This window comes from Crocuta crocuta, unplaced genomic scaffold (assembly GCF_008692635.1).
Source record: "Crocuta crocuta isolate KB4526 unplaced genomic scaffold, BGI_CrCroc_1.0 scaffold548, whole genome shotgun sequence".
Classification (NCBI taxonomy): domain Eukaryota; kingdom Metazoa; phylum Chordata; class Mammalia; order Carnivora; family Hyaenidae; genus Crocuta; species Crocuta crocuta.
In genome coordinates this window covers 1,009,583-1,033,328 of record NW_027528725.1, presented here as the reverse complement: position 1 = coordinate 1,033,328, position 23,746 = coordinate 1,009,583, and the positions used below count along the sequence as shown (strand labels likewise).

The 23,746-nt window shown below is 42.7% G+C and overlaps 1 protein-coding gene across 20 annotated transcripts in view; it reads right to left on the bottom strand.

Annotated features, from left to right (window-relative positions):
- Positions 1 to 23,746, bottom strand: part of CLASP1 (cytoplasmic linker associated protein 1) — a 269,221-nt gene that overhangs the window by 102,785 nt on the left and 142,690 nt on the right. For all 20 annotated transcript variants that reach the window (XM_077755273.1, XM_077755291.1, XM_077755272.1 and 17 more), the window contains 7 exons: positions 17,034 to 17,186; positions 13,999 to 14,072; positions 12,759 to 12,851; positions 11,696 to 11,841; positions 10,457 to 10,592; positions 9,382 to 9,452; positions 5,011 to 5,070 (listed from right to left, as the gene is read on the bottom strand). In XM_077755273.1, the coding sequence (XP_077611399.1) occupies positions 5,011 to 5,070; positions 9,382 to 9,452; positions 10,457 to 10,592; positions 11,696 to 11,841; positions 12,759 to 12,851; positions 13,999 to 14,072; positions 17,034 to 17,186 (733 nt within the window). The remainder of the gene's footprint in view (positions 1 to 5,010; positions 5,071 to 9,381; positions 9,453 to 10,456; positions 10,593 to 11,695; positions 11,842 to 12,758; positions 12,852 to 13,998; positions 14,073 to 17,033; positions 17,187 to 23,746) is intronic.

Genomic DNA, 23,746 nt, shown 5'->3' with positions numbered 1-23,746 from the left:
ACCTGAACATCTAAAAATCAGCAGGAGGGCAATAGGAAACTGAGGCCCCACCCTTAAAGAGTACAGCTGTCCCTCAGAGATACAGCCTAGAAGCAACACTTTGAAAAATGCCTGGGGTATACAAGAGGGAGATTTCTTTACTAATCTCTAAGCATGTGGAGTAGGGGGTGGAGGGGTATGGCGCTGGATCCTTAGGAGACTTCTCCAGGGACAAGAGCTAGCAGGTCTGCTGCCTAGGCACATGAGCACTTGCAGGACCCAGCTCAGTGCCAACAGGCTCCACCTAGCTTGCTAGCAGCGTGCCTGCCTCTTCCTGGGACACACCCCTCCAGCCAAGCCTTTGTTCCAGGTTCCAGGTTCCAGGTCTTTCCCCCACAGCAAACCTCTGCAAAACTTGCTACACTGCCTGCCCTGAGACCGTACTCTCCTGGGACCCTGCCTCCTCCAGGACATCCTTGGCCAGAACCCACGCAAAGCAGTACAGTAAGCTGGCAGGGGGCAAGCAGTGCTGACAGGGATCCGCACTTCTGCAACGTGAACCCTGCCCTGGGGAAGGAGGGGAAGAAGGAAGACAAGCACACACACAGTCGACTGAGGCCCTAGCAGTGGGCTGCAGTCAGACAGCTGGTCTAACGAACCCACTGATGAAAGTTTCTCATGGGAGAACACAAGGGTAGTGTCCAGCAGTTTGGTACCACCACCTCTCTGGCAAACCCCCAGTCAGAAGTGACTCAAGCCCAGGTGGCCCTAGACTGGCCCAGTAACAACATAACAATCAAATGCTGCCCACTCTGGGCAGAGAGCCAATGCAGACAACTGGCCTGAAAGAAAAATTGGCTCAGCCCCAATAGCGCAGGGCACACACAATACACATAGAGACACCCTTGAAGTGCCAGGTTCTGGTGAACAGGGGACATTGCACTGCAGGGCACTACATGACCACTTCCTCATAAGGCCAGTACCTTCAAAAGCAGAAGATGCAGCTGACTTCCCTAACACAAAGAAACACAGAGTTAGACAAAATGAGGAGAGAGAGGAATTATGTCCCCAGTGTAAAAACAAGACAAAATCACAGCAAAAGACCTAAACAAAATGGATGTAAGTAATATGCCTGGTAGAGAATTTAAAGTAATGGTCATAAAGATACTCACTGGACTTGAGAAAAGAGTGGAGGACCTCAGTGAGACCATTAACAAAGCGATAGAAAACATTAAAAAGAACCAATCAGAGATAAAGAACTCAATAACTAAAATTAAAAATACACACAGGGAAGAAATAGTAGAATAGATAGAGCAGAAGAAAGAAGCAGCAAGTGAGGACAGAATAATGGGAAGCAATCAAGCTGAAAAGGAAAGGTGGAAAAAATGAGAAGACTTAGGGCACATCAAGTGTAGTACACTTACTACATCAAGTGTAGTAACATTTCCATAATAGGAAATCCCAGAGAAGAAGAGAGAGAAAAGGGGGCAGAAAATTTATCTGAAGAAATAATAGCCGAAAACTTCCCAAATCTGGGGAAGAAAACAGAAATCTAGATCCAGGTAGCATTGAGAGCCCCCAATAAAAACAACATAAGGAGGTTTACATCAAGACACAGTAATTAAAAAGTCAGAAGGAAGTGAAAAAAAGTGAATTTTAGAAGCAGCAAGATAAAAGAAAACAGTTACATATGAGGGAAACTCCTTAAGGCTATCTATTGATTTTTCAGCAGAAACTTGGCAAGCCAAAAAGGAGTGGCATGATGTATTCAAATGCTGAAAGAAAAAAATTCTTCAGCCAGGAATACTCTCTCTCATCTTCTCTTCCAAATGATAGCCTTGCTGCATAGAGTTTTCCAGACAAATGAAAGTTAAAGAAATTCATCACCCCTAAACCAGTCCTATAAGAAATGTTAAAGTGAACTTTCTGAGTGGAAAGGAAAGACCATAAGCAGGAGTAAGAAAAGCAGAAAGCATAAAAGCAGTAAAATTAAGTCTTTCTATAAAAATCCATCAAGGATTCACAAAATTAAAGGATATAAAGTATAATACCGCATACATAAAACATGGAAAGAGAGGAGTAAAGAATGGGTTCAAACTTATGCAATCATCAACTCTACACTGCTATATGCATAAAATGTTATACACAAACCTAATGGCAACCACAAATAAAAAAAACAGTAATACATACACAAACAATAAAGAGAAAGGAAGCCTAATATATCATTAAAGAAAATCAGCAAACCGTGAGAAGGGAGCAATTAAAGAAAGGAACAGAGAATAAGTACATAAACAATGCTAAAATAAGCAACAAAATGGCAATGAAAGTACATACCTATCAATAATTACTTTGAATGTAAATGGACTAACCGCTCCAATCAAAAGACACAGGGTGACAGAATAGATAAAAAAGTAAGACCCATGTCTATGCTGCCTACAAAAGACTCATTTCTGATCTAAAGATACACACACACAGAAAAATGAAGGGATGGAAAAAGATCTATCATGCAAATGGATGTGAAAAGAAAGCTGGAATAGCAATATTTATAATGGGCAAACTAGACTTTTAAACAGTATATATCATTAAGGATCAATCCAACAAGAGAACAGAAGAGTTACAAATATTTATGCACCAAACATGGGTATCAACAAAATACTCAATACATAAAGCAGCAAGTAAGAAACATAAAGGAAGTAATCAGTAGTAATATAATTATAAAGGACTTTAACAACTCATTTGTATCAATGGATAGATCATCCAAACAGAAAATCAACAAGGAAACTGTGGCTCTAAATGGCACATTGGATCAGATGGATCTAACAGATATATTCAGAACATTCCATCCTAAAAGAGCAGAACACACATCCTCTTCAAGTGCACACAGAACATTCTCCAGAATAGAACACATATTAGGCCACAAAACAAGTCTTGACAAACTGTAAAAGATCAAAGTCATACAATGCATCTTTTCCAACCATAGCACTACAAAACCAGAAATCAACCACAAGAAGACCCAGGAAAGAGCACAAATACATGGAAGTTAAAGAATATGCTCCTAAACAATGAATGGATCTACGATGAAATCAACCATCAACCATGAAATCAAAGAAGAAATCAAAAAATACATGGAGATAAATTAAATGAAAACACCACAGTTCAAAATCTTTAGGATGTGATTAAAGCTATTCTAAGAGGGAAGTTTATAGCATCGCAGGTCTACCTCAAGAAGTAAGAAAAATCTAAAATAATCAACCTAACCTTACACCTAAAGGAGCTAGAATAAGAAAAGCAAACAAGATCCAAAACTAGTTGAAGGACGTAAATAATAAAGGTTAGAGCAGAAACAAACAAAATAAAAACTAAAAAGCAATAGAACAGATCACTGAAACCAGGAGCTAGTACTTTGAAAAGATCAACAAAACTGATCAACCTTTAGCTTGACTCATCAAAAGAAAAAGAGGACCTAAATAAACAAAATCAGAAACAAAAGAAAAATAATAACCGACACCACAGAAACACAAAAGATATGAGAATATTATGAAAAACTATATGCCAACAAATTGGACAACTTAGAAGAAATTGATAAATTCCTAGAAATATATAACTCCCTAAAACTAAAGCTATATAACTCTCCCAAACTAAAGCAGGAAGAAATAGAAAATTTGAACAGACTGACTAACAGTAATGAAACTGTATCAGTTAACCAAAAACTCCCAACAAATAAAAGTCCAGTACCAGATAGCTTCAGAGGTGGATTCTACCAAACATGTAAAGAAGAGTGAATACCTATTCTTCTCAAGGTATTCCACACAACAGAAGAGGAAGGAAAGCTTCCAAACTCATTGTATGAAGCCAGCATTACCCTGATATCAAAACCAGATAAAGACTACAAAAAAAGAGAACTACAGGCCACTACTCTGAAAAACAAAGATGCAAAAATCCTCAACAAAATATTAGCAAACTTAATTCAACAATATATTTTAAGAAATCATTCACCACCAGCAAGTAGGATTCCTAGAATGCGGGGTGTTCGTTACTCACAAATCAATAAATGTGACACATCACAGCAACAAGAAAACGGATAAAAAACCATATGATCTTTTCAATGGATGCAGAAAAAAGCATTTGACAAAGTACAACAAGTCATGATAAAAGATATACAGTGGAATTATTACTCAGCCATAAAGAAGGAGATTCTGCCATTTGTGACAACATGGACAGATCGAGACCTAGATATCTAGAGGGTATAATGGGAAGTGAAAGAAGTTGGTCAGAGAAAGACCAATACCATATGATCTCACTCATATATGAAATTTAAGAAACTAAACAAAGAAAAAAAGAGATAAATTTAAAAAAATCAGACTCTTTTTAAAAACTTTTTAAAGTTTATTATTTTTGAGAGAGACACAGACAACATGAGTGGGGGAAGGGCAGAGAGAAAGAACCCCAAGCAGGCTGTGCATGTGGCCAGCTGGATATGGGGCCCGAACTCATAAAACCATGAGATCATGACCTGGGCTGAAACCAAGAGTGAGATGCCTAACCACCTGAGTCACCCAGGCTCCCCTAAAACACAGACTCTTCAACTAGAGAGAACAAACTGACAGTTGTCAGAGGGGAGGTGGGTGGGGGAATGGGGGAACTAGATGAAGGGCATTAAGAGGACACTTATCATGAGAAGCATGAACATGTGCAGAATTACTGAGTCACTGTTGTACACCTGAAACTAATGTAACAGGATGTTACCTATACAGGAATTAAAAAATAACTTTAAAAAGGTTAACTGTGGCTTCGTAGGGTATGCTGCACATTGGTCCACATCTCTAGGCACACAACACCGTCATCAATAAAATTCACTAAAAGCTTCTGCCAATATTAAGTGCCTTGCGTCAGTAGAAATAACAGACGTAGTCATGCAAAGAAATGCTTAGATTCCTTTGATTGCTACAAAAAAGCACGTTGGACCACTTGTTGAGACATTAAATATAAGATTCAATTCAGAGGGGGAAAAACAGCCAATGAAATGCTTACCGTTCCAGTGAATGTGTCTGCCATTCTTGTAAAAGTAAATCTAAAAATTCAAAACAGCGCCTAAAGATTGTGAAGAAAAAAATGTATCATTTAGTCATTTTTATGTTACAGAAAATAAAAGCTTTTTTTCTTCCCACACTACTTTTTGGAACTGGTAAATTCCTTGTAATTACTAAGTTTCAAAAAATGGAACGTAGAGTTGGAATCCACAGTGACTGAGAACCTAATCAAGTAAAAGTCTTCAAGCATCTATGTGATCAGAAAGCAGAAACACAGACATAGAAGAGACAGGATACAAAAGTCCCCCTCAAATCAGAAACTGCGGCCTTGTGGCAACATTACTGAAAGAGCCTATCACTGCCATTTGTTTTGTTTAATTTTTTTAATGTTTTATTTATTTCTGAGAGAGAGAGAGACAGCGTGAGCAGGGGAGGGTCAGAGAGAGAGGGAGACACAGAATCTGAAACAGGTTCCAGGCTCTGAGCTGGCGGTCAGCACAGAGCCCGATGCGGGGTTCGAACCCACAAACCGTGAGATCATGACCCGAGCCGACGTCGGACGCCTAACCGACTGAACCACCCAGGCACCCCTGCCATTTGTTTTTATACCACCTCAAAGAACATGTTCATACCAGATGTACAAGTGCAAAGAAGATCAGTGTATGTTATTACAGAAACAAGCAATCGCTTCTTGCATCCACTTCACAGAGTGCCTTGTACCAAAAAAAAGGTAAAAAATACCCTGAAAAACCAAGTGCTTTCCAAAGTTTCCTAAGGTCCTAGGTAGTGCTTCAAATGGATTTTTCCCGAATTACTCATCTATTTTCCTCTCTTTAATCTTTCAACATCCCTTCTCGTCAAGCCTTTTCACCTTTGTAATCTGTCTTGGTCTGATTTGTGCACAAAAACAATTCTGGTCTCATCTCCTTTGGATTACATCACTGCTTTGGGTCCCACTTTGTTAGAACTTTTCAGAGTCCAGTCCAGGGTCTTTCTCTTTGTGGGGGTAAATCTTAGCTGTCTCAGGGACTCCTTCAAGGAAACAAGGAAGAGGGTAATTTTTCTCCAATGACAAGACTTTCGTTCCCATGATCCTCTCAATTCAAAACCTCATAATCCATATAATTAATTACTCAATAAATCTTTAATAAACCTACCCTAGATGTTAGAGATAACAATGGTAACCAAGACATAAACCAGCAAACAAGACAGACAAGGAGCAGTTCCCATGTGCTGGAGCACAAGGGAGCTCTTCTTAGAAGCACACAGAGCCATTCAGACCGGGGGCTGCCAACAGAGTGTGTGTGTGTGTGTGTGTGTGTGTGTGTGTGTGTGTGTGTGTACACGTACGCACACAGAGCCATTCAGACTGGGGGCTGCCAACAGTGTGTGTGTGTGTGTGTGTGCGCGCGCGCGCGCAGGCTGGCTGTGAAGCAAACTTTCTCCAAGGAAGGACACTGACCCACACCCTCTCTCCTCTGTCACTCCCCCACCCTGGCTCCAACCTAGGCCATGTTTATTCTACTCCTCCTCCATTCCTCAGGTCATTTCCGGTCTGATTTTTCTGGTCTCTCTCTTTTTCTTTAACATGTGTGCACATGTTTATATTTATCTATCTCTCAGTGAATACTGCCGTCTTTGGTGCTAATTCTGGCCTTAAATGTGTGTGAGAACAATCAATTTAATAAAAAAGATGACCTTTAAGTTGGGTTTTATTTTCCACTTTTCAGATTAACAAAGAAGTATTATCAACGTTGGCATCATTTAACACATCATTATTTAAACACATCAGGTTAGGACTCGTCCCTTTTCTTTACCAACTCCTGCTCATCATTTGAAATGCAACTCAATTTTCAACCTGCCTATCAAGCGGCACTGGAATATACCAGTTGGTTTTAATCACTGCTCTCTAAATTCCTCAGTCCCCGCTACGGGTGTTGTAACTCACTCTTACATTGCTTTGCATTATTGTTTTTAATCTCCCTATCTAAATGATAAACCTCCTCAAAGGCAGGGAGACTGTGAGATCCATTTCTCACAAATTCTACGAAGCAGAGCTAGGTACTGGCTGAGGACCTGACAGCAGTGCACTTCCTGGATTACGATGACTTCCTTGGTTCTCGTTACCTGTCTGCAAGCAAAGGGACCAGAAGGTCCCTGTAACTTCTTTCAGCATTACGACACGAGGTTCTGACTGATACGTACTCTGACTAAATGTAAGAACAGTAATCTGAGTGTGTGACTCTGAAAGTGGTAAAGGGGGAGACATCTCTATTGTCACAGTGAGTCTAGGCTACTACTTGTTTAGCAGCAAAGGCCAGAATCGCTAAATTCTGTGGACTGAACACTGTTCCACCAAATTCCCATGTCCTAATGCCCAACATGATGCTATCTGGAGAGGGGGTCCTCAGGAGGTCATTAGGTTCACGTGAGTTCATGAGAGGAGGGCTCTCATGAGCGGGCCAGTGCCCTTCTAAGACAAAACCCCATACGGCATGCCACCTCTCTCTGCCATGTGAAGACACAGCAAGAGGTCGGCCACCTGCAAGCGACCTCATTAGAACTCAACCACGCTGGCACCCTCATCTCAGATCTCCAGCCTCCAGAGCTGTGAGGAAACCCAGTTCTGCTGTGGACCACACGGTACGTGGGATCTCGAGGTGGCGGCTCAGGCCGATTAAGACACTAACATCCTGCAACAAACATCCGTGCCACTCATCGGAGGAACCTGGTCTTACACATTCTGATGTTCTCTCAGGAAACCTAAAACCATAGTGANAACTCAACCACGCTGGCACCCTCATCTCAGATCTCCAGCCTCCAGAGCTGTGAGGAAACCCAGTTCTGCTGTGGACCACACGGTACGTGGGATCTCGAGGTGGCGGCTCAGGCCAATTAAGACACTAACATCCTGCAACAAACATCCGTGCCACTCATCGGAGGAACCTGGTCTTACACATTCTGATGTTCTCTCAGAAAACCTAAAACCATAGTGACAGCAGCAGCAGCAGCAGCAGCAACAAATTCTGATGATTGGTACCGCTTATTAAGCTAATACTAGGTGTTGAACCCCCTTACTCAATGACTGAACCCCCAGAACAGCTCTGCCCCAGGGGTATTCTGGGTCCCAGCGAGTCAGACGATCAGTCAGTGGAAGAGGTAATGCCTCAGCTGCAGTCCTCCAGGTTCTGAAGTTCACTACCATCCCTCTCATCTCCGGAAGGAGAGGCTGAACTGCGGGTCAAGGGGAGACTGCGTTCCTCAGTGACGTACAAGTGAGCCACACAGTTAGAGAGGAAGGTGCCAATTTCTTCCTTCCTGGCTTTACAAATGTGGATGATTCCGTGTTGCTCCCTCATGACTCCCACAGAGCTGTTAATAAGATGGCTATCAGGCCACCTCATGCTCAGCAGGTTCCCCTACGGTGGAAACCCGACAGCCAATGTGACATGCCAGCAAAGGAGGGAGATGGAGGGCAGCAAAAGTAAGCTGGTTCCAAGCTCAGACTAAAGGGCTCTTCCACTGGGCTAGGATCAGACACAGAACTTCAGAAATGTGGTCAAGAGTCTGCTGCCCAGGCCAGCCATTAATTTACCCTAGGAAGTTCCTGATACGGTCCACTGATGTCCACGAATCCCGTCAAAAATCAACATAAAATAGTGTGTGCGTTTACATTTTCTTGGGAATGGGGCCACAGATTTTATTAGAGTCTCAGCAGTCAAGAAGCACAGATCCCAGCTAGAAGAGGCCCTACTCCTGGGACGTGATCTAGGGCAACTCGCACGGACACAAGCTGAGGCAGAGAACAAAGACCTAGCTACCTGGGTGGTGTCTCCTGGCCAGGATTCAGAATCCCAGAAATCACAGTCAGAAGGCAGAGAGAACATCTGCCTCCTCCTACCTATGTCAGTAGTAAAGAGCTACCATTAACTTTTATAACGTTTTTCTTTTCCTTGCGTTCAACTACTGCTTTCATTCAAAGGGGTACACCAACGACTTAGGTAGAGGGACTATCTCAGAAAAAATGTATAGGGTGTCTTCTACCTCACTCTCTCCAGAATCCCTTTCCATTAACTCACAGACAGACATACGTTCTCTCCCTCTCCCTCTCTGTCTCTGTCTCTCTCTCTCTCTCTCTCTCTCTCTCACACACACACACACACACACACACACACACACACACATAATGGAGGTTGTCCAAATTTATTTTCCAGACTATTTAGATCATGATCCCTCAATCCAAAGGTATTGCTGTGATCTTAAAATAACTTTAACATCTCAAACATGAATTTGTTTCCATGGAGGGAAATGTGGAACTTACTTTGGTTTTTAAACAATTCAAAAATAACAAGAAAGCTGTTTAAAAATTTACCTTCTAACTGCGACAGACTTAGAGGTACAGTTGCTTGTTATGACAGGTATTAGCCTAGGGATGTGTGTGTGCTGCAGAGAAGAACAAAAACAGAGGTGAGCACTTGAAAATACAAAACTAAAAACTAAGACAACCATTTCCTTAGTAAACTACCTAAAGCACATATATATTCAGATTAGAATGTCGCTGAGCTTAAAAAGGAAAAAAATTCCACTGGGTATTGCCAAAGGCCAGGACAAAATTCACAGAGCCCAAACAAAGCACCCGATGATATGTAAATAAATCTAAGAGTAAAACAAATCCCTGGTGGGAAGTCTAAATAATCTGGCAGTGGAGATCTAAGTGAGTTCAAAAGGGGTCAGCAGAGCAATGTGTTTTGCTACTGTTTCAATGGGAATATTCAATGATGGCTTTGGGTTTATTATTTCAAGTAGGCAGTGCAAATAGAACTAAAAATAATACAAATAAGTAACCCACAATCAGGAGTATTCTGGGTAGATTTTAGCATCACCAAGTCCCAGTTTCAAAGGTTGCCTCTGGGGAAAACGGACTTGAAGGTGGGGAGAAGGTGATGCAGAGAATGTTCATTTTAAGCCTTTGTGAGCTATTAGGTTTTAATGGAAACATGTATATAAATTACTTGGATAATTATTTAAACTTAAATAAATGAATGTTTAGAAACCTGAAAAGAACACTTTGTCCCTGGGCTTAAACACAAGTAATTAAATAAAAACTTTAGGTGAATTAACAAAACCACAGCACAAATACCTAGAATGGAATGACTGGGGATAAAGAACCAAGTGTAACCCCAGAAGCAGATGCAGACACTCAAATATTTAAAGCCAACGATGAATAAATAATCAACACATCAGTAGGTATACACCATATCCATAATTCACATTATGGAGTCAAAAAAAAGTCTCATATAGGATCACTGAGGGGGAGGCTGATTTGTATGTACAACCTGGTTCCAACTGTATATAATCTTGCTAATGAAAAATGCCTCCAGCACTGCTTATCAACCATCAGTTATTGCCATTTGCTTATTCTATGTATGGCCCCCAAATATACTTACCCGAATGATTAACCTAACAGCTACAACACCGGAAGTGGCCATAATTTTGGCACTGTTTGGAATTAAATTAAAGATAGTTGGCATAATGGCTTCAGCTCCATGGTCAAATTTGTTTCCCAGAACCGACGACAGATGCCTACAACAAGAAATGAATACTGCACTGTAGCTGCATTCCTTGCAAACAGTGAAACATAGAAACCTCTGAACATTATGTAAGGCTTTCGTTTAAAGTTATCTGGAGATAAAAAGCAAGGATCTAAGTAAGTTAAAAATATTGCCCATGTGCATGCTGTGGGCTTGGCCAACAGACATTAGCCCATGAGCTCGTTCCTTTTGTTTTTTAAATAAACCATTTCCATCTAATTGGTCTTAAAATAGCAGAAGACAGGGGTGCCTGGGTGGCTCAGTTGGTTGCATGTCCGACTCCGACTCAGGGCATGATCTCACGGTTCATGAGTTCAAGCCCCACACCGGGCTCACTGCCGCCAGTGTGGAGCCTGCTTCGGATCCTCTGTCCCTCTCTCTCTGCCCTTCCCCCACTTGTGAGCTTGCTCTCTCTCTCTCTCAAAAATAAATATAACGTTAAAATTTTTTTAAATAGCAAAGTAAAAATTGATCATATAAATTAAATATAAAAATGAGAGGGCTCCCTCACCCTCCTTCCCTTTTGCCTGTTAACAACCTTTCACACGTACTATACACATGCTTCCGTGTCTGACACTAGGCGAAGGTGTAAACAGCCCACTGCTGCTGCTGCTTTGATACCAACCCTGACACACTTTTCAACACAGAAGTTCCAGCTGCAAACACTATACGGTTCTGGCTAGGGTAAGATTTTACTGTAGTATCTGACTTTCTACTTTATAGATACAGTTGTCTTCTAGAAACAAACAAAAATTCTAATAATCATGCTATATCCTGCCAGCAAAATCAATGAAAAAGCTGAGGTGCAAGTTTATATTTTTTTTCTGCATTATTAATGATAATTGCTCCAAGTTTAAAATAGAGGCTTCAGAGCTGAGTCACTGAATAACATTTAAAATCTGTCAAACTTAACATAACTGGGCAGGAAATACCGTAACACTGTAAGAGCAACAGACGTATAAACGGAATAGGTCCTGGAGACCAGTCAGGACACACGTTAAAGAGACCCGCGGGGCACTCTCAGTGCACCATCTCTGACACACCTCGATGGACTACCTTAGCATGTGTGAGAATCTGAAGCAGGATGGTCCTTACCCCAACGTGATACAAGCTTCCCGCACTACCTGAGACCGCAGGTCCTTAGCAGATAGTTTAAAGGCTCCATCCAAAAGACGCAAGTGTTGAAAGAAGTTATCATACTCAGCAGCACCAGCCAAAAGTAAAGATCTGATCTTTTTTAGCTGGTGGGACGGAGAAAATGAGAAAATGAAGAGATACACACAATTCTTAAAATAGGACATAAGAAACAAAGCCATCAAACGTGAGAAATCAATATCAAAGTTAACAGATATCAAAAGTTTTCCCAAAAGAATTCATCCAATTCGGCATCAGCTACCATACTGAGCAGATCTACATACCACAAATAATAAGTGTTAAACGTAGTATCTCACAATTCTATAAAATAGACATTTTAACTAGAAACATTTTAGTTCCTCCCCTAAAGCTTCCAATCCCCAACACCCAACTCCAACTGCCATTAGGTGAATGACTCACGGAAAGAAGCAATCCTACAGTCGGCTGTATAGTACCCTCTGCTATAGGATTACTTAAAGGGTAGTCTGAGTTTAAATGGAATGTAGCAATAATTTGATGGCCAAACTTCCTACCAGCCAACGACTGTAAAATAGCTTTCCTCAGATAAGAAAGATACACCCTCACTTTAATGTTCCCCTTACATTTCATTAACCCACTTTTTTAAATAGAGGGGAGAGAACTTTCTAACAAGTGATATGAAGGAAGAAAGGAAGAGATGGATACACACTGAAGATGCCACTAGGAAAAGCCGACTTACCGGCCACAATCACAATTAAATCTTGACTAAGGCAAGAGTGGAGGCTGTCTCCAGAGGGTCCACATTAGATCTTTTTTTAAAAGTACAGGATGTACTTAAAGGCACAGGTTGGCACGTTTTAAAAACAGAAAGAGAAATGAGGTACTCTACTAAAAGGGTTAAATGTAAATGTATTTAAGTGTAATTTATATTTAAAATATTTACTACTTAAAATTTATCAGAGCTATACCCCAATTGCATAATTCAGTATTTAGAACATTTAAATAAATCTAATGAAAATGTAATCACATGAAGTCAACAGCTTACAGCATTTACTCTTTGCTCCCAATCATGCTTGTCATCAGATAATATTTCCCTAATCTTGTTTATGGATTCTTCCAGGTCTCGGCTGGAATAAATCTGTAAGCAAAATTAATTTACAACCAATGTAAGAAAATTTACAGAATAAGCAAAGATTAGTTTTTAATTGCACGAAGTCAAGAGTATTTGGTAAGTACAGTAAAAAAAAAATAATTTCATTTTTCAGAAGGATTTATGAGATAACCTCTAGAATGAGCTTCCTTCCATTGGGCATTGGGAATATATACCCACTAGATTCGATGCCCAAATATGGATAGCAAGGCTTCAAGAACAGCTTCACCATAAACTTAACAGGTGACCTCATGTACAGAAGAGAAAGAAGCCGATGGGGAACTGTCAATGATACACAGGTCATTTATACCTTCAGTCTTATTTATAACACCACATTTGTTACTTCAACTCTTCAACTCTCTTTCTCATTTATGCTCACATCTTACTAATAAGATAGGTAGGAGAATAATCAGCTAACAATGATGCAAGCTGGGAACGTCAAGGACTTAAGGGAAGGATGAGCCTGAGCTGAGCCTATGATGCTGGGTTATCTGATTTATGGTCCGTATGGCAACCAAGCAACAGGTAACAAGTGATTCACGCAGGCAGAGTACCACATTCAATGCAGGCTGAGGACAAGTGTCATTAGCCCCCAGGCCCCAACGGAGGACACTGAGGCTCCACGNAATAAATAAATAAATAAATAAATAAATAAATAAATAAAAATATTAAAAAATATATATATATGTATACCCCAATCTTACAAGTAATCTCTGCTTCATCTGTCAGGCACTTAAATAAAGCATCAAGGTGGCATTACCTTGAGCTTTCATTAATCCCGTCTTCATAGCTTTTCAGACACCCCGGTCCCTGAAATTTACAATTTTTTCCAGGCATATTTCTTTGTTCTCACACCTAATCACTGATTTTTCTTTTTTTAATTTATTTACATGACCTAACCCACAAGCATATTACTAGATCAAGCAAGCAACTTCTCTCTGGTCCCTACTGAATGATCAGTTTGGGCTTTGACCTTTGCTCTTCATTTCGGCCATAAAAGGCACGAGTGTCATCTCGTCGTCTCGAGGTAAAAAATAACTTGCCCAGGCAGGGACCTCACATATCACGTATTTGAAAACTGAAATTTGAAGGGAAGCCTATCTGTTTTTAATCAGACTCAAATATCCTCACTCACCTGTACTACAGGTACATCATCAAATGCTTTAATAAAGTCCTCTTCATCGACAGCACCAGCTCCTTCTTTTGCAGCTATAAAAAAGATTAATTTTCAAAACGTGAACAGTGTGCACAGAGGTAGTCTGAATACACACAATCTCCATTACATTATAGAAGATTTGTAACTTTTTTTAAAGGCGTAATAAAAATTTAGAGTGTTGTGGAACTGACAAACATTACTAGCTTTGAATTTCGAGATGAAATGTCGTGATTCTACAATACCATATACGTTAGCGTAACGTCACTTAAAGAGACTACTTGCTAAGAAGGACATTTAGCCTTTAAGGAATATAGATCAATTATACTGCAGTCGTTTCTGAATCTAATAAACGGGTATATAATAGAAAATTTAATCCTTCGGGGAATAAATTAGGTTATGTTATTTTTAGGCATCTAGTATAACAAAAGTGTGAAATATTCAAATAAGTGCTGAAGAATTTAACATTTCATTTCAACTTTGTATTACTCTCAATTCCTTGAATGCATGATAACTGGGTCAATTTTCTACTTAGGCACCAGTAAGAATTTTCCCTCATAAAGGTGTTGTAAGATGCTCTGTACACTGAAAGGTTAATTGCTATCATTTGGGAGAGAGTTTCTTCTTCTGCTAAAATGAATTCTACTTCACACATGAAAATCATGTGACATTTTATCAAATCTTTTTTGGTTTTTTGTTCTTTCAGAATACAGTTTTTAAAACTGGGGTCTAAGTTCACCCTTGAAACCCTCATTATTAGCGATTTACACTGATTAGTGTGAGTGGCTTCCCAGTGTTTCGGTGCAGACAAGTTATCTGGCATTTGGGGTCCTCAAACACAGATAGGGCTTTAAAGACGATTCTGGGAGCAATAAATGTGTGTCCTCACTTTTGATGAAGATTCCTTACACTGAGTTCACAAGCTATGGTCAGATGACAGCAACATCACACTGTGACTTGGTGCTCAGTGCTCCTTTTGGTACAGAGACTAGACACCCCTGAGCAGACAGGTCCTGAGCGCGGCCCTGGGTAAGTGCTACACCAGGGACCCACATACCAAAGTGAACTAACAAAGACCAAACACAGTCCATGAACCCCAGAATCAGACAAGGAGGAGTCAACAAGGAAATTCAAGACTACGGCGTTAAACAAAACGGAAAAAAGGATTAAGAGCAGGGCTGAAATCTCTACATAATCTAGAGCTGGGAGTTTTGGAAGGGGAACGGGTGCAGGACAGGAAGGAAACAAAAGGGGTCTGATGATGCAGAAATTTTCTAAGCCTCATTTGTGGAACTGATGCCCCCAAGAATAAATTTTTCTAATAAAAGATGAGAAAGTCTGTTCAGTCACAGAGGAATGAAATACTGGTACATGCTACAACACAGAAGAACTGTAAAAACATTACACTGTGTGAAAGGAGCCAGACACAAAAGATCACATTTACATGACTCCGTTTCTCTGAAATATCTACAATAGGCAAATGCCTAGAGGCAAAAATGCAGACTGCTGATTGCCAGGGAATGGGGGAAGGAAGAAATGGGGAGAGACTGTTTAAAGGGACTGGGGCTTCCTTTTGGGAGGGGAAAAGCTCTTCTGGAACTAGACAAAGGTGGTGGCTGCACAACACTGTGAATGTATGAAATGCCACTGGATTGTTACCTTTAAAATGGTTAATCTGGGACACCTGAGTGGCTCAGTCAGTTTGAGCGTGTGACTCATGATTTCGGCTCAGGTCATCACAGTTTCATGAGTTCGAGCCCCACATCAGGCACCCTGCTAACCCTGCAGAGTCTGCTTGATACTCTCCCTCTTCCTCTCTCTGCCCCTCCTCCCTGCTGGCACACGCTCTCTCCCAAAATTAAATAGGTAAACTTTTAAAAAATATTAAAAAATAAGTAAAAGTTAACTTTACATTTTGTGATTTTAAACTCAATTACAAAAAAAATTTTTAATGCATCAAAAAACCTACAAGCATACACACACAGACACAGACAAATAAAAAGGACTAAGAACACCAACAAAGGCACAGCTTCTTCCTCCCGCCATCTGTGGTGCGAATGTCCCCGTCCTCCCGCTGTCTATGGTGCGAACGCCCCCGTCCTCCTGTTATCTATGGTTCTGTGGTGTGAATGCCCTGGTCCTCCTGCCTTCTGTGGTGTGAACACCTCCATCCTCCTGCCACTGTGGTGTGAATGCCTCGGCCCTCCCGCCACCTGTGGTGTGAACACCCCTACCTTCCTGCCATCTGTGGTGTGAACGCCCTGGTCCTCTTGCCATCTGGGGTATGAACACCCCTGTCCTCTTACCATCTGCAGGGTGAACGCCCTGGTCCTCCTACCATCTGTGGTGTGAATGCCCTGGTCCCCTTGCCATCTGTATGTAAACACCTCCATCCTCCTGCCACCTGTGGTGTGAACACCCCATCCTCCTGCCATCTGTGGTGTGAACACCTCCATCCTCCTGCCACTGTGAACACCCCGGTCCTCCCTCCATCTGTGGTGTGAACACCCATGACTTCCTGCCACTGTGGTGTGAATGCCTCCAATCCTCCTGCCCATCTGTGGTGTGAACACCCCGGTCCTACTGCCCTCTGTGGTGTGAACACACCCGCCCTCTTTGCCATCTGTGGTGTGAATGCCCCAGTCCTCCTGCCATCTGTGGTCTGAACGCCCCTGTCCTCTTGTTACTGCGGTGTTAACACCACTGTCAGCCACCAGCACCGCTATTTAACATGGACAGAGAAGCTGGCGCAGAGAGGCTGGTGCAGACAAGCTGGCACAAAGGAGCTGCTCGTCTTCTCCCGTGGGCTCCCCCTCACCAAAACGTGGCCACACAGTGGCTCACACTTCTACCCCGTCAGCATGGACAGCAGAGGACTACTAAAAATCACAGTGAGCAGAAACATGCTGCACACAGGACCACTCCACTCCTACGGGCACGGGGGTGAGCAGCACACACATCGGGTTTTAATCGCCGGCAGAGCCGACTCTACAGCCCCCCACATGGCATGGCCTTACCTGAAGACTTGGATCCAAGCGTAGAGGACCCAAGCCGGCGGGTGGTCCCCATTCCTACATTTCTCCGTGAGCTGGGTGGAGCTTTGGAGGATGTAGAACTAGCAGAGGAAGGTCTATTACCATCCACAGAATCTTCATCATCAAAATTTTTATCTGAAGAGTAAGCAGAGAAATCATTGTTTTAAAAAGCAGCAAAACAAAACAAAAGGTGCTTTTCCACCCGAATGTAAAACAACAAACTAGCCTTAGAGATGAACGGTGTGCCTACTCTTGGGATGTGAGGTGCCAGTCCAGGGTCTAGAAAGGCCTTAGGTAAGTCCAGAATGCAGACGCAAACATCATGTTTGCTTTCACATATCTAGAATGCTCTCCTGCTCCAATATTGGAAAACAGAAAACATAAAGAAGAAAATAATCTCTCATAAAACCACCACCTAATGCAGTTACTTCAACATTTTGGCATATTCCTCACCATTCTTTGCATGCATTTTTTTAAATAACAGTTGATGAGAGACTATACATCATTTGACATTTTGCTTATTTCAAATATGTGCAGTTTCCCATGTGATAAAATAGTCTTTGCAAATGCTGTCTTAATGGTTGCATGGTACTCTGTAATGAGGAAATACCACAACTGAAATACTCTCGTCGTTAGTCACTCAGGGTTGTTCTGATTTGTCACTGTTAGAAATAACACTGCAACAAATATCTTCCTACTGCCATTTTTGTTTAAATTTCTAACAATTTTTAAGGAAAAAAAACCTAGAAGCAATACCTACTGGGTCAAAGAGTATTAAAACTTTTAGCATGCACTGCCAAATTTATTTGCAGAAAGGTCATGAATTTTCTTATTCCTGGAAGTTCAAAGACGTGCCCATCTGGTCACACCCTTGCCACCACAGTATTATCATTTTTAAATGTCAACCAGTTTGACAGGCAAGAAAAAAAAAAATGCTTCCTCGGCAATGTATCATTTCTCTTTCAGTGGAGTTGAGCATTGTTTCTTCAGTTCATTAATTCCTTAATTTTCTAAGCATTAGTGGATCCAAGGAACATTCCTCAGGCTGCATTTAAAACTAAAAAGAAGAAAGAAAAGAGCACTGTGTGGCTCAGTCGGTTAAGCATCTAACTCTGGATTTCGGCTCAGGCCACGATCTCATGGTTTACTGAGTTCAAGTTCCACGTTGCATTCTGCACAGTGACCGCGCTGAACCTGCTTGGGATTCTCTCTCTCTCTCCCCCCTCTCTGCCCCTCTCCTGCTTGCATGTGCTCTCCCAAAATAAATAAACTTTTAAAAAAAAGAAAAAAGAAAAAAACATCTTTGGGCTTTAACAAAAATCAACATATTTAGGACAACATGGGGATGGCACAGAATTAAGGCTATCAGGGTGCACTTATACAGAGTACCAGGGGCTTATACGGCAACTGTGAGTCATTCAGGAGGCTAAACAAAGAACCTAAGAATAATTTAAAACAGAAAAAGGAAACAAACATCTGTAGCTGGCAATATTTATATTTCTAAATAAGGGTACTACATCTTTTCCAATCCATCTGAAGTACATCACTGTTGACCAGAAAACACAAATACCAGTCTGTTTTCTTGACCTGTGGGCTTGTTGGCTCAACTATCAACAGTCAAGTCTTGTGTCTACTGTGGACCCCACAAGTCACCAACAATCCACTTCACATTACGTGGCTTCTTTTATTCAACACTGCTGGGAGCTGATCCATTGTTCTAAATGCACATCCTTGGGCAAATTAGCTTCCTTCCACAAGTCTTTAAACCTCTTAGCTCGCCGTATCAAGCAATCCTCTTTTGCAGATGGTTCCTTCAATACACACATCGATTTCCCCGATTCAGATGTTCGGTGGTCTGTTAGCATCAACTTCCCATGTGAATCCAAAAGGTGATTCTTAGACTGCAAGCACATTCACAAGGCCCCTTCCCAGAGTAAAACCACGTGTGACATAAAGGACGAGAACAACCGAAAGAGAAGGCAGCTCACGGAGCACTGCCAGTAGTAGCGGTGACAAGAGCTGTTCTCAACCCATCCGCCCTCAGGGAAGCTCTAATCATTACAGGAACATTCCTGTCTGTGGGACGGGTGCATATGGAAGAGGTGAAGTGAAGACACCATTATGCTTCACTCAGAAGTTCGTGTAAAGTCTGTAATTTTTCTACCATGGGCAGGCACTTCACCAAGAACTATATTCGCTTAGTGAGAATTATTTTCAGAGGGCCCGTGCCACTGGATTCCCTGGAATTTCTATTGAAGCAATGATGGACTATCAAAGACCAGACCCAACCTCTTTCAGCAAATAGCCAGAAACCAGACAGAGTAGGTAAAACAACTACTTTGGACGGGACAAGAGACGGTGCAGAATCGTGAGCCCTGAGAGGGAAGAAGACAAGGTGAGCTACAGAGTCACCCAACTTCCGGCCTGGAGAGAGCTTCCAGACCACCGGGTACAAGGAAGGGGACCCCACGCTGAACTGGGAGGCCTCGCCAGGTTGAGAAAAGGAAGGTCAGGGTTCAGGGAGGCAGAGGGGGCTGTAGGTACAGGCAGCGTGCTAGGAAACAGGAAGTACACAGAAAGAGAGCTCCAGAAGTGTACCGAGTAGCCCATGCATGTGGGAGAGCAATCCCACACACAAGGGAAGGCGAAGACGGCCCGGAAACCCCGGAATTCCGCACAGCATAGGAGGGTGTTCCATTGCCGCACCAGAGCACAGTGTTCTTGGAGACTCACCCAAGGCATTCTGTGAGACCCTGCGAGGGCACGGCACACCAAGCCCACCCTCTCCAAGTTTAAAAACCGGCCTCGAGGGGTTAGATCGGCAGGTAACTTAAAACCGCTCCGCCAGGGGCACCCGGGTGGCTCGGCCAGCTGAGGTCCCACTCCTGATTTCACCTCAGGTCATGGGATCCCAGGGCCGTGGGACGCAGCCCCGCGTCAGGCTCTGTGCCAAGGGTACAGCCTACTTGGGATTCTCTCCCTCCACCTCCCTCTGCCCCTTCCCACCATGCACGCATGCTCTTTCTCTTAAAAACAAAACCAAACCTGCTCTGCCAAAGCAAAGCATAACATTCTTTAAAGGAACTCAACAAAATTCAGACACTTAACAATGCAGCATTCACAATACACAACACCTAATCAAAATTTCATCAACACAAGAAAACGTGGCACACAATCATGAGGGAAAAAACATCAGCAAATAGTGACCAGTAAAGAAATGACAGAGAGGATGGAACTGGCAGGTAAGAACATTAAAACTGCTACAACTGTGTCCAAATATTAAAGGAACCAAACAGACATCATGAGAAAAAAAGTTTTTTTTTTTTAAATTTTTAACGTTTTTATTCATTTTTGAGAGACACAGACAGAGCAGTAGTGGGGGAGGGGCAAAGAGAAAGGTAAACACAGAATCCACGGCAGGCTCCAGGCTCCAAGCTGTCAGCACAGAGACTGACACAAGGCCCAAACCCATAAACTGCAGGATCATGACCTGAGCTGAGTTGGAGGGTTAACTGCCTGAGCCATCCAGGCGCCCCTAAGGGTTTTTTAATTAAAAGGACCAAATGGAACTTCTGGAAACTAAGAAAACACAGTATCTGAAATGAAAATGTCACTGAATGGGATAAATGCAGATCAGACATTATCAGCTGAAAAAAAAATCAGGGAATTTAAACACATAGCAAAAAAAGTTAACCGAAGTTAAGCTAAGGGACAGAAAAAAGAAAGCCCAAGAAAAATAAACAGGAGGAGCAGAAACTCAGACCTGTGGGATAGTAAGAGGCATCAAACACACAGGAAACTGCACTCCCCGCAGGAGCCCAAGGGAAGAAAGAACACGTTACATACACAGGAACAAGGTGACAGGAGGCTTCATCAGAGACTGTGTGCCGAAAGACAACGGAACAGCATCTTGAAAACGGTGACAGGAAACTATTAACCTAGAATTCTCTCTCCACCAAAAATATCTTCTAAAAATAAAGGCTAAATAAAAATGTAATCAGACAAAACCAAAAAAAGAATGTCACCACGAGACCTGCACTCCCCAGAAATGTCCAAGGGAGGTTTTCAGACAAAGGGGGAAATGACACCGAGTGAAACCCTGGGTTACAACAGAGTGAAGAGCGCGGGAGACAGTGAGCAGGTGCGTGAGGAGACCTTCTCCTCATACTGTAAGTCTCTGAGGGACAGCTGGCTATCTAAAGCAAACAGAAAGCCCCAGCATCTAGTTCCTGTTCTTTCTACATCCTCCTGCCCTGGGCAGGTAACCTGGAAGCCAGAGAAAAGACGCCTGTCGGCACAGTGACACGGGCCACACAGGCACTGGCGAAGCCTGCGGAGACTGGCAGCAGCTCAGATCCGGCCCACAATGCACCAGCATCTCTAAAACAAATTTATAACTTGGCCAAAGGCACTCAAGATGTCATACAACGGTGTAATGCCCTGACAGGGCATGCGTTTCCTCACCGACGTCTGTCTGGAAACGCCTCCCAAGGAAGGGAGGGGGAGGAAAGGGACCCCGAGCAGCCAGTGTTGAGTTGTTTTTAAAAATGAGCTCTGAGAGTCCCAATCAGTCTTTTTATTTACATCTTTTGGAAATAAAATCTAGCAGGCTTACTTATCATTTGTTTTTCCCCCCAATCAGATCAGAAGCAACTAAATATAGGAACAGTGAGAAGGGGGCATCAGGTGGTGAGCACAGTGATGTTAACGACAAGTGACAGCTGAAAGCCTGACAGCTATATAGAAGGTTAAAAAAAGCAAACATGGGACGAGAAAGCCCCCCACACCCAAGCGCTGGGAACACCAGCGACAGCACAGAGGGGGACCCACAGCACCGCAGCCCAGCAGCACGCAAGCAGCTGTTCCGAACCGCGAGCCTGTCCCATCCGGATCCACTTATCTTCCTGTGGCCTGTGGGCTAACAAGGAAAGTAACTCAGATGTCCTTCTGGAATCAGCAATCCAGGGGAAAAGGGGAAAGAATGTCTTCATTTCCCAGATGAGCAGCTGGACGTCACTTTACACTCAGAGATACTTCACCTGCAAAGATGTTTGCGGGATAAAAGCCAACTGGGCCTATTATTTGAAAACTGACACACTACAAGTTTACCCTATGCTTCCCAGAGCTTTGAACACCCAGAAATTAAATCAAATTAAAAAGGAGGTTAGGGCCCCTGACAAGTACCAATTTCAATTAACTAGGAAAGTCTCTTATATAGAACATGTTCTTCCTTAACTGGACGGAGAAGCCATGTGTGGATCCGTGTCTGGCTGTGGTTACAGAGCGGACCCACTCTGGACACAGCCCCAGAGTAGGCCCCTCCAAGCCCCCGGTGCCACCAGAGTGCTTTCTCAACTAAGCCACCCACACCGAGCTCCACTTGTCATTTAAAGCCCCTTTTCTCTAGGGCTTCAGCTAAGCAGACATATGTTAGGATATAACCTTTTTTTCCATCTTTAAGACAAAAATGTGTGAAAATGAGTATTTTTAGCTATGCTGGCTTGTGCCACTTACATTAGTTTAAAATTTTTTCACACCATGTGACAACATATGTTACACAGAAACTGGTCTCCCTGAGCCCAGAGGAGTAACTGACTGATTCCATCCCCAGCCTCCACTGCAAAGACTGTCACCTGGGGTCACTGCCCTCACTGGACAGTCTTCAGTAAAAACCTGGGACAGGCTAACTGGGGCTTTGGTTCCCAGCCTTTTAATCCTTTCTATCACCTGGGCTCCATCCGTCCCTTCCCCTCAGCCCCTTTTTACAGCACTAGGACAAGATGTTTTTAAATGACTCATGAAGTTCCTACAGAGGGACAGGGCAGTTTTCATCTAACTCTCAATCACCGCATGCCTGGCAAGCCAGTTAGTAGGCACAGTGGAGAGAAGGACAGCATACCGACAAGGGCTAGTGGCATAGAAGAGAGTTTAGAACACAGAAGAGACAGGCCCCTTTGAAGAAACAAAAGGCCAGAGGACAAGCACAGTCATCTGTGTACCCAAAAGGAAACCAGCAGATTTCTACACACGTCTGTGAACTTAACTTGCATGAGTCTTGAACCGTGGTCAAGGGGCTGGGTGGAGGGTGGAGGGTGACCATGGCCAGCCTGGAAGGCAGAAGCAGTGCAATGAGCCTCGGTGGACTCGGGCTGTGAAATCCCAGAGGAAGCCCAAGTAGAGACCCAGCTGGCTCAGAACTGAACTTTAATCAAGCTGAATAGGGAAAGATACCAAGCGACAAGCCACTCAGTGGGTCAACTATGATCAGAAAGACCATCATACATACCACTGTGACCAGAGGTTTGGGTACCGGAATGGCAGAGAAACTATCAGTCTAAAGACAAGACTTCAAGTTTAGTGTCTGGAACCTGGAATTACAAGCTTTGGATCACACCGTCCATTTAGAAAATGTATACACTCATCTAGGACGACAAACAAAATGTCACAGAAAACTAAGAAGTGTCTGTTCCATTGTCCGTCTGCCAGGAAGGCTAGAACCTAAACCACAAAGCGGTTTCCTCTTCTCTCCAGAAGAAGAAAGGCTTGGACTCCTGAAAGCCCAATGGGGAGGAAATGTCTCATTTTCTAAAGCAAAGACAACCAACTCTCTGTTTCACTGAATTGGGGTCACTTTGTAGAAGCTCGTATTCCTGACAGGCTTGCATTTTCACCCACTCCCTGTCACAGAAATTCTC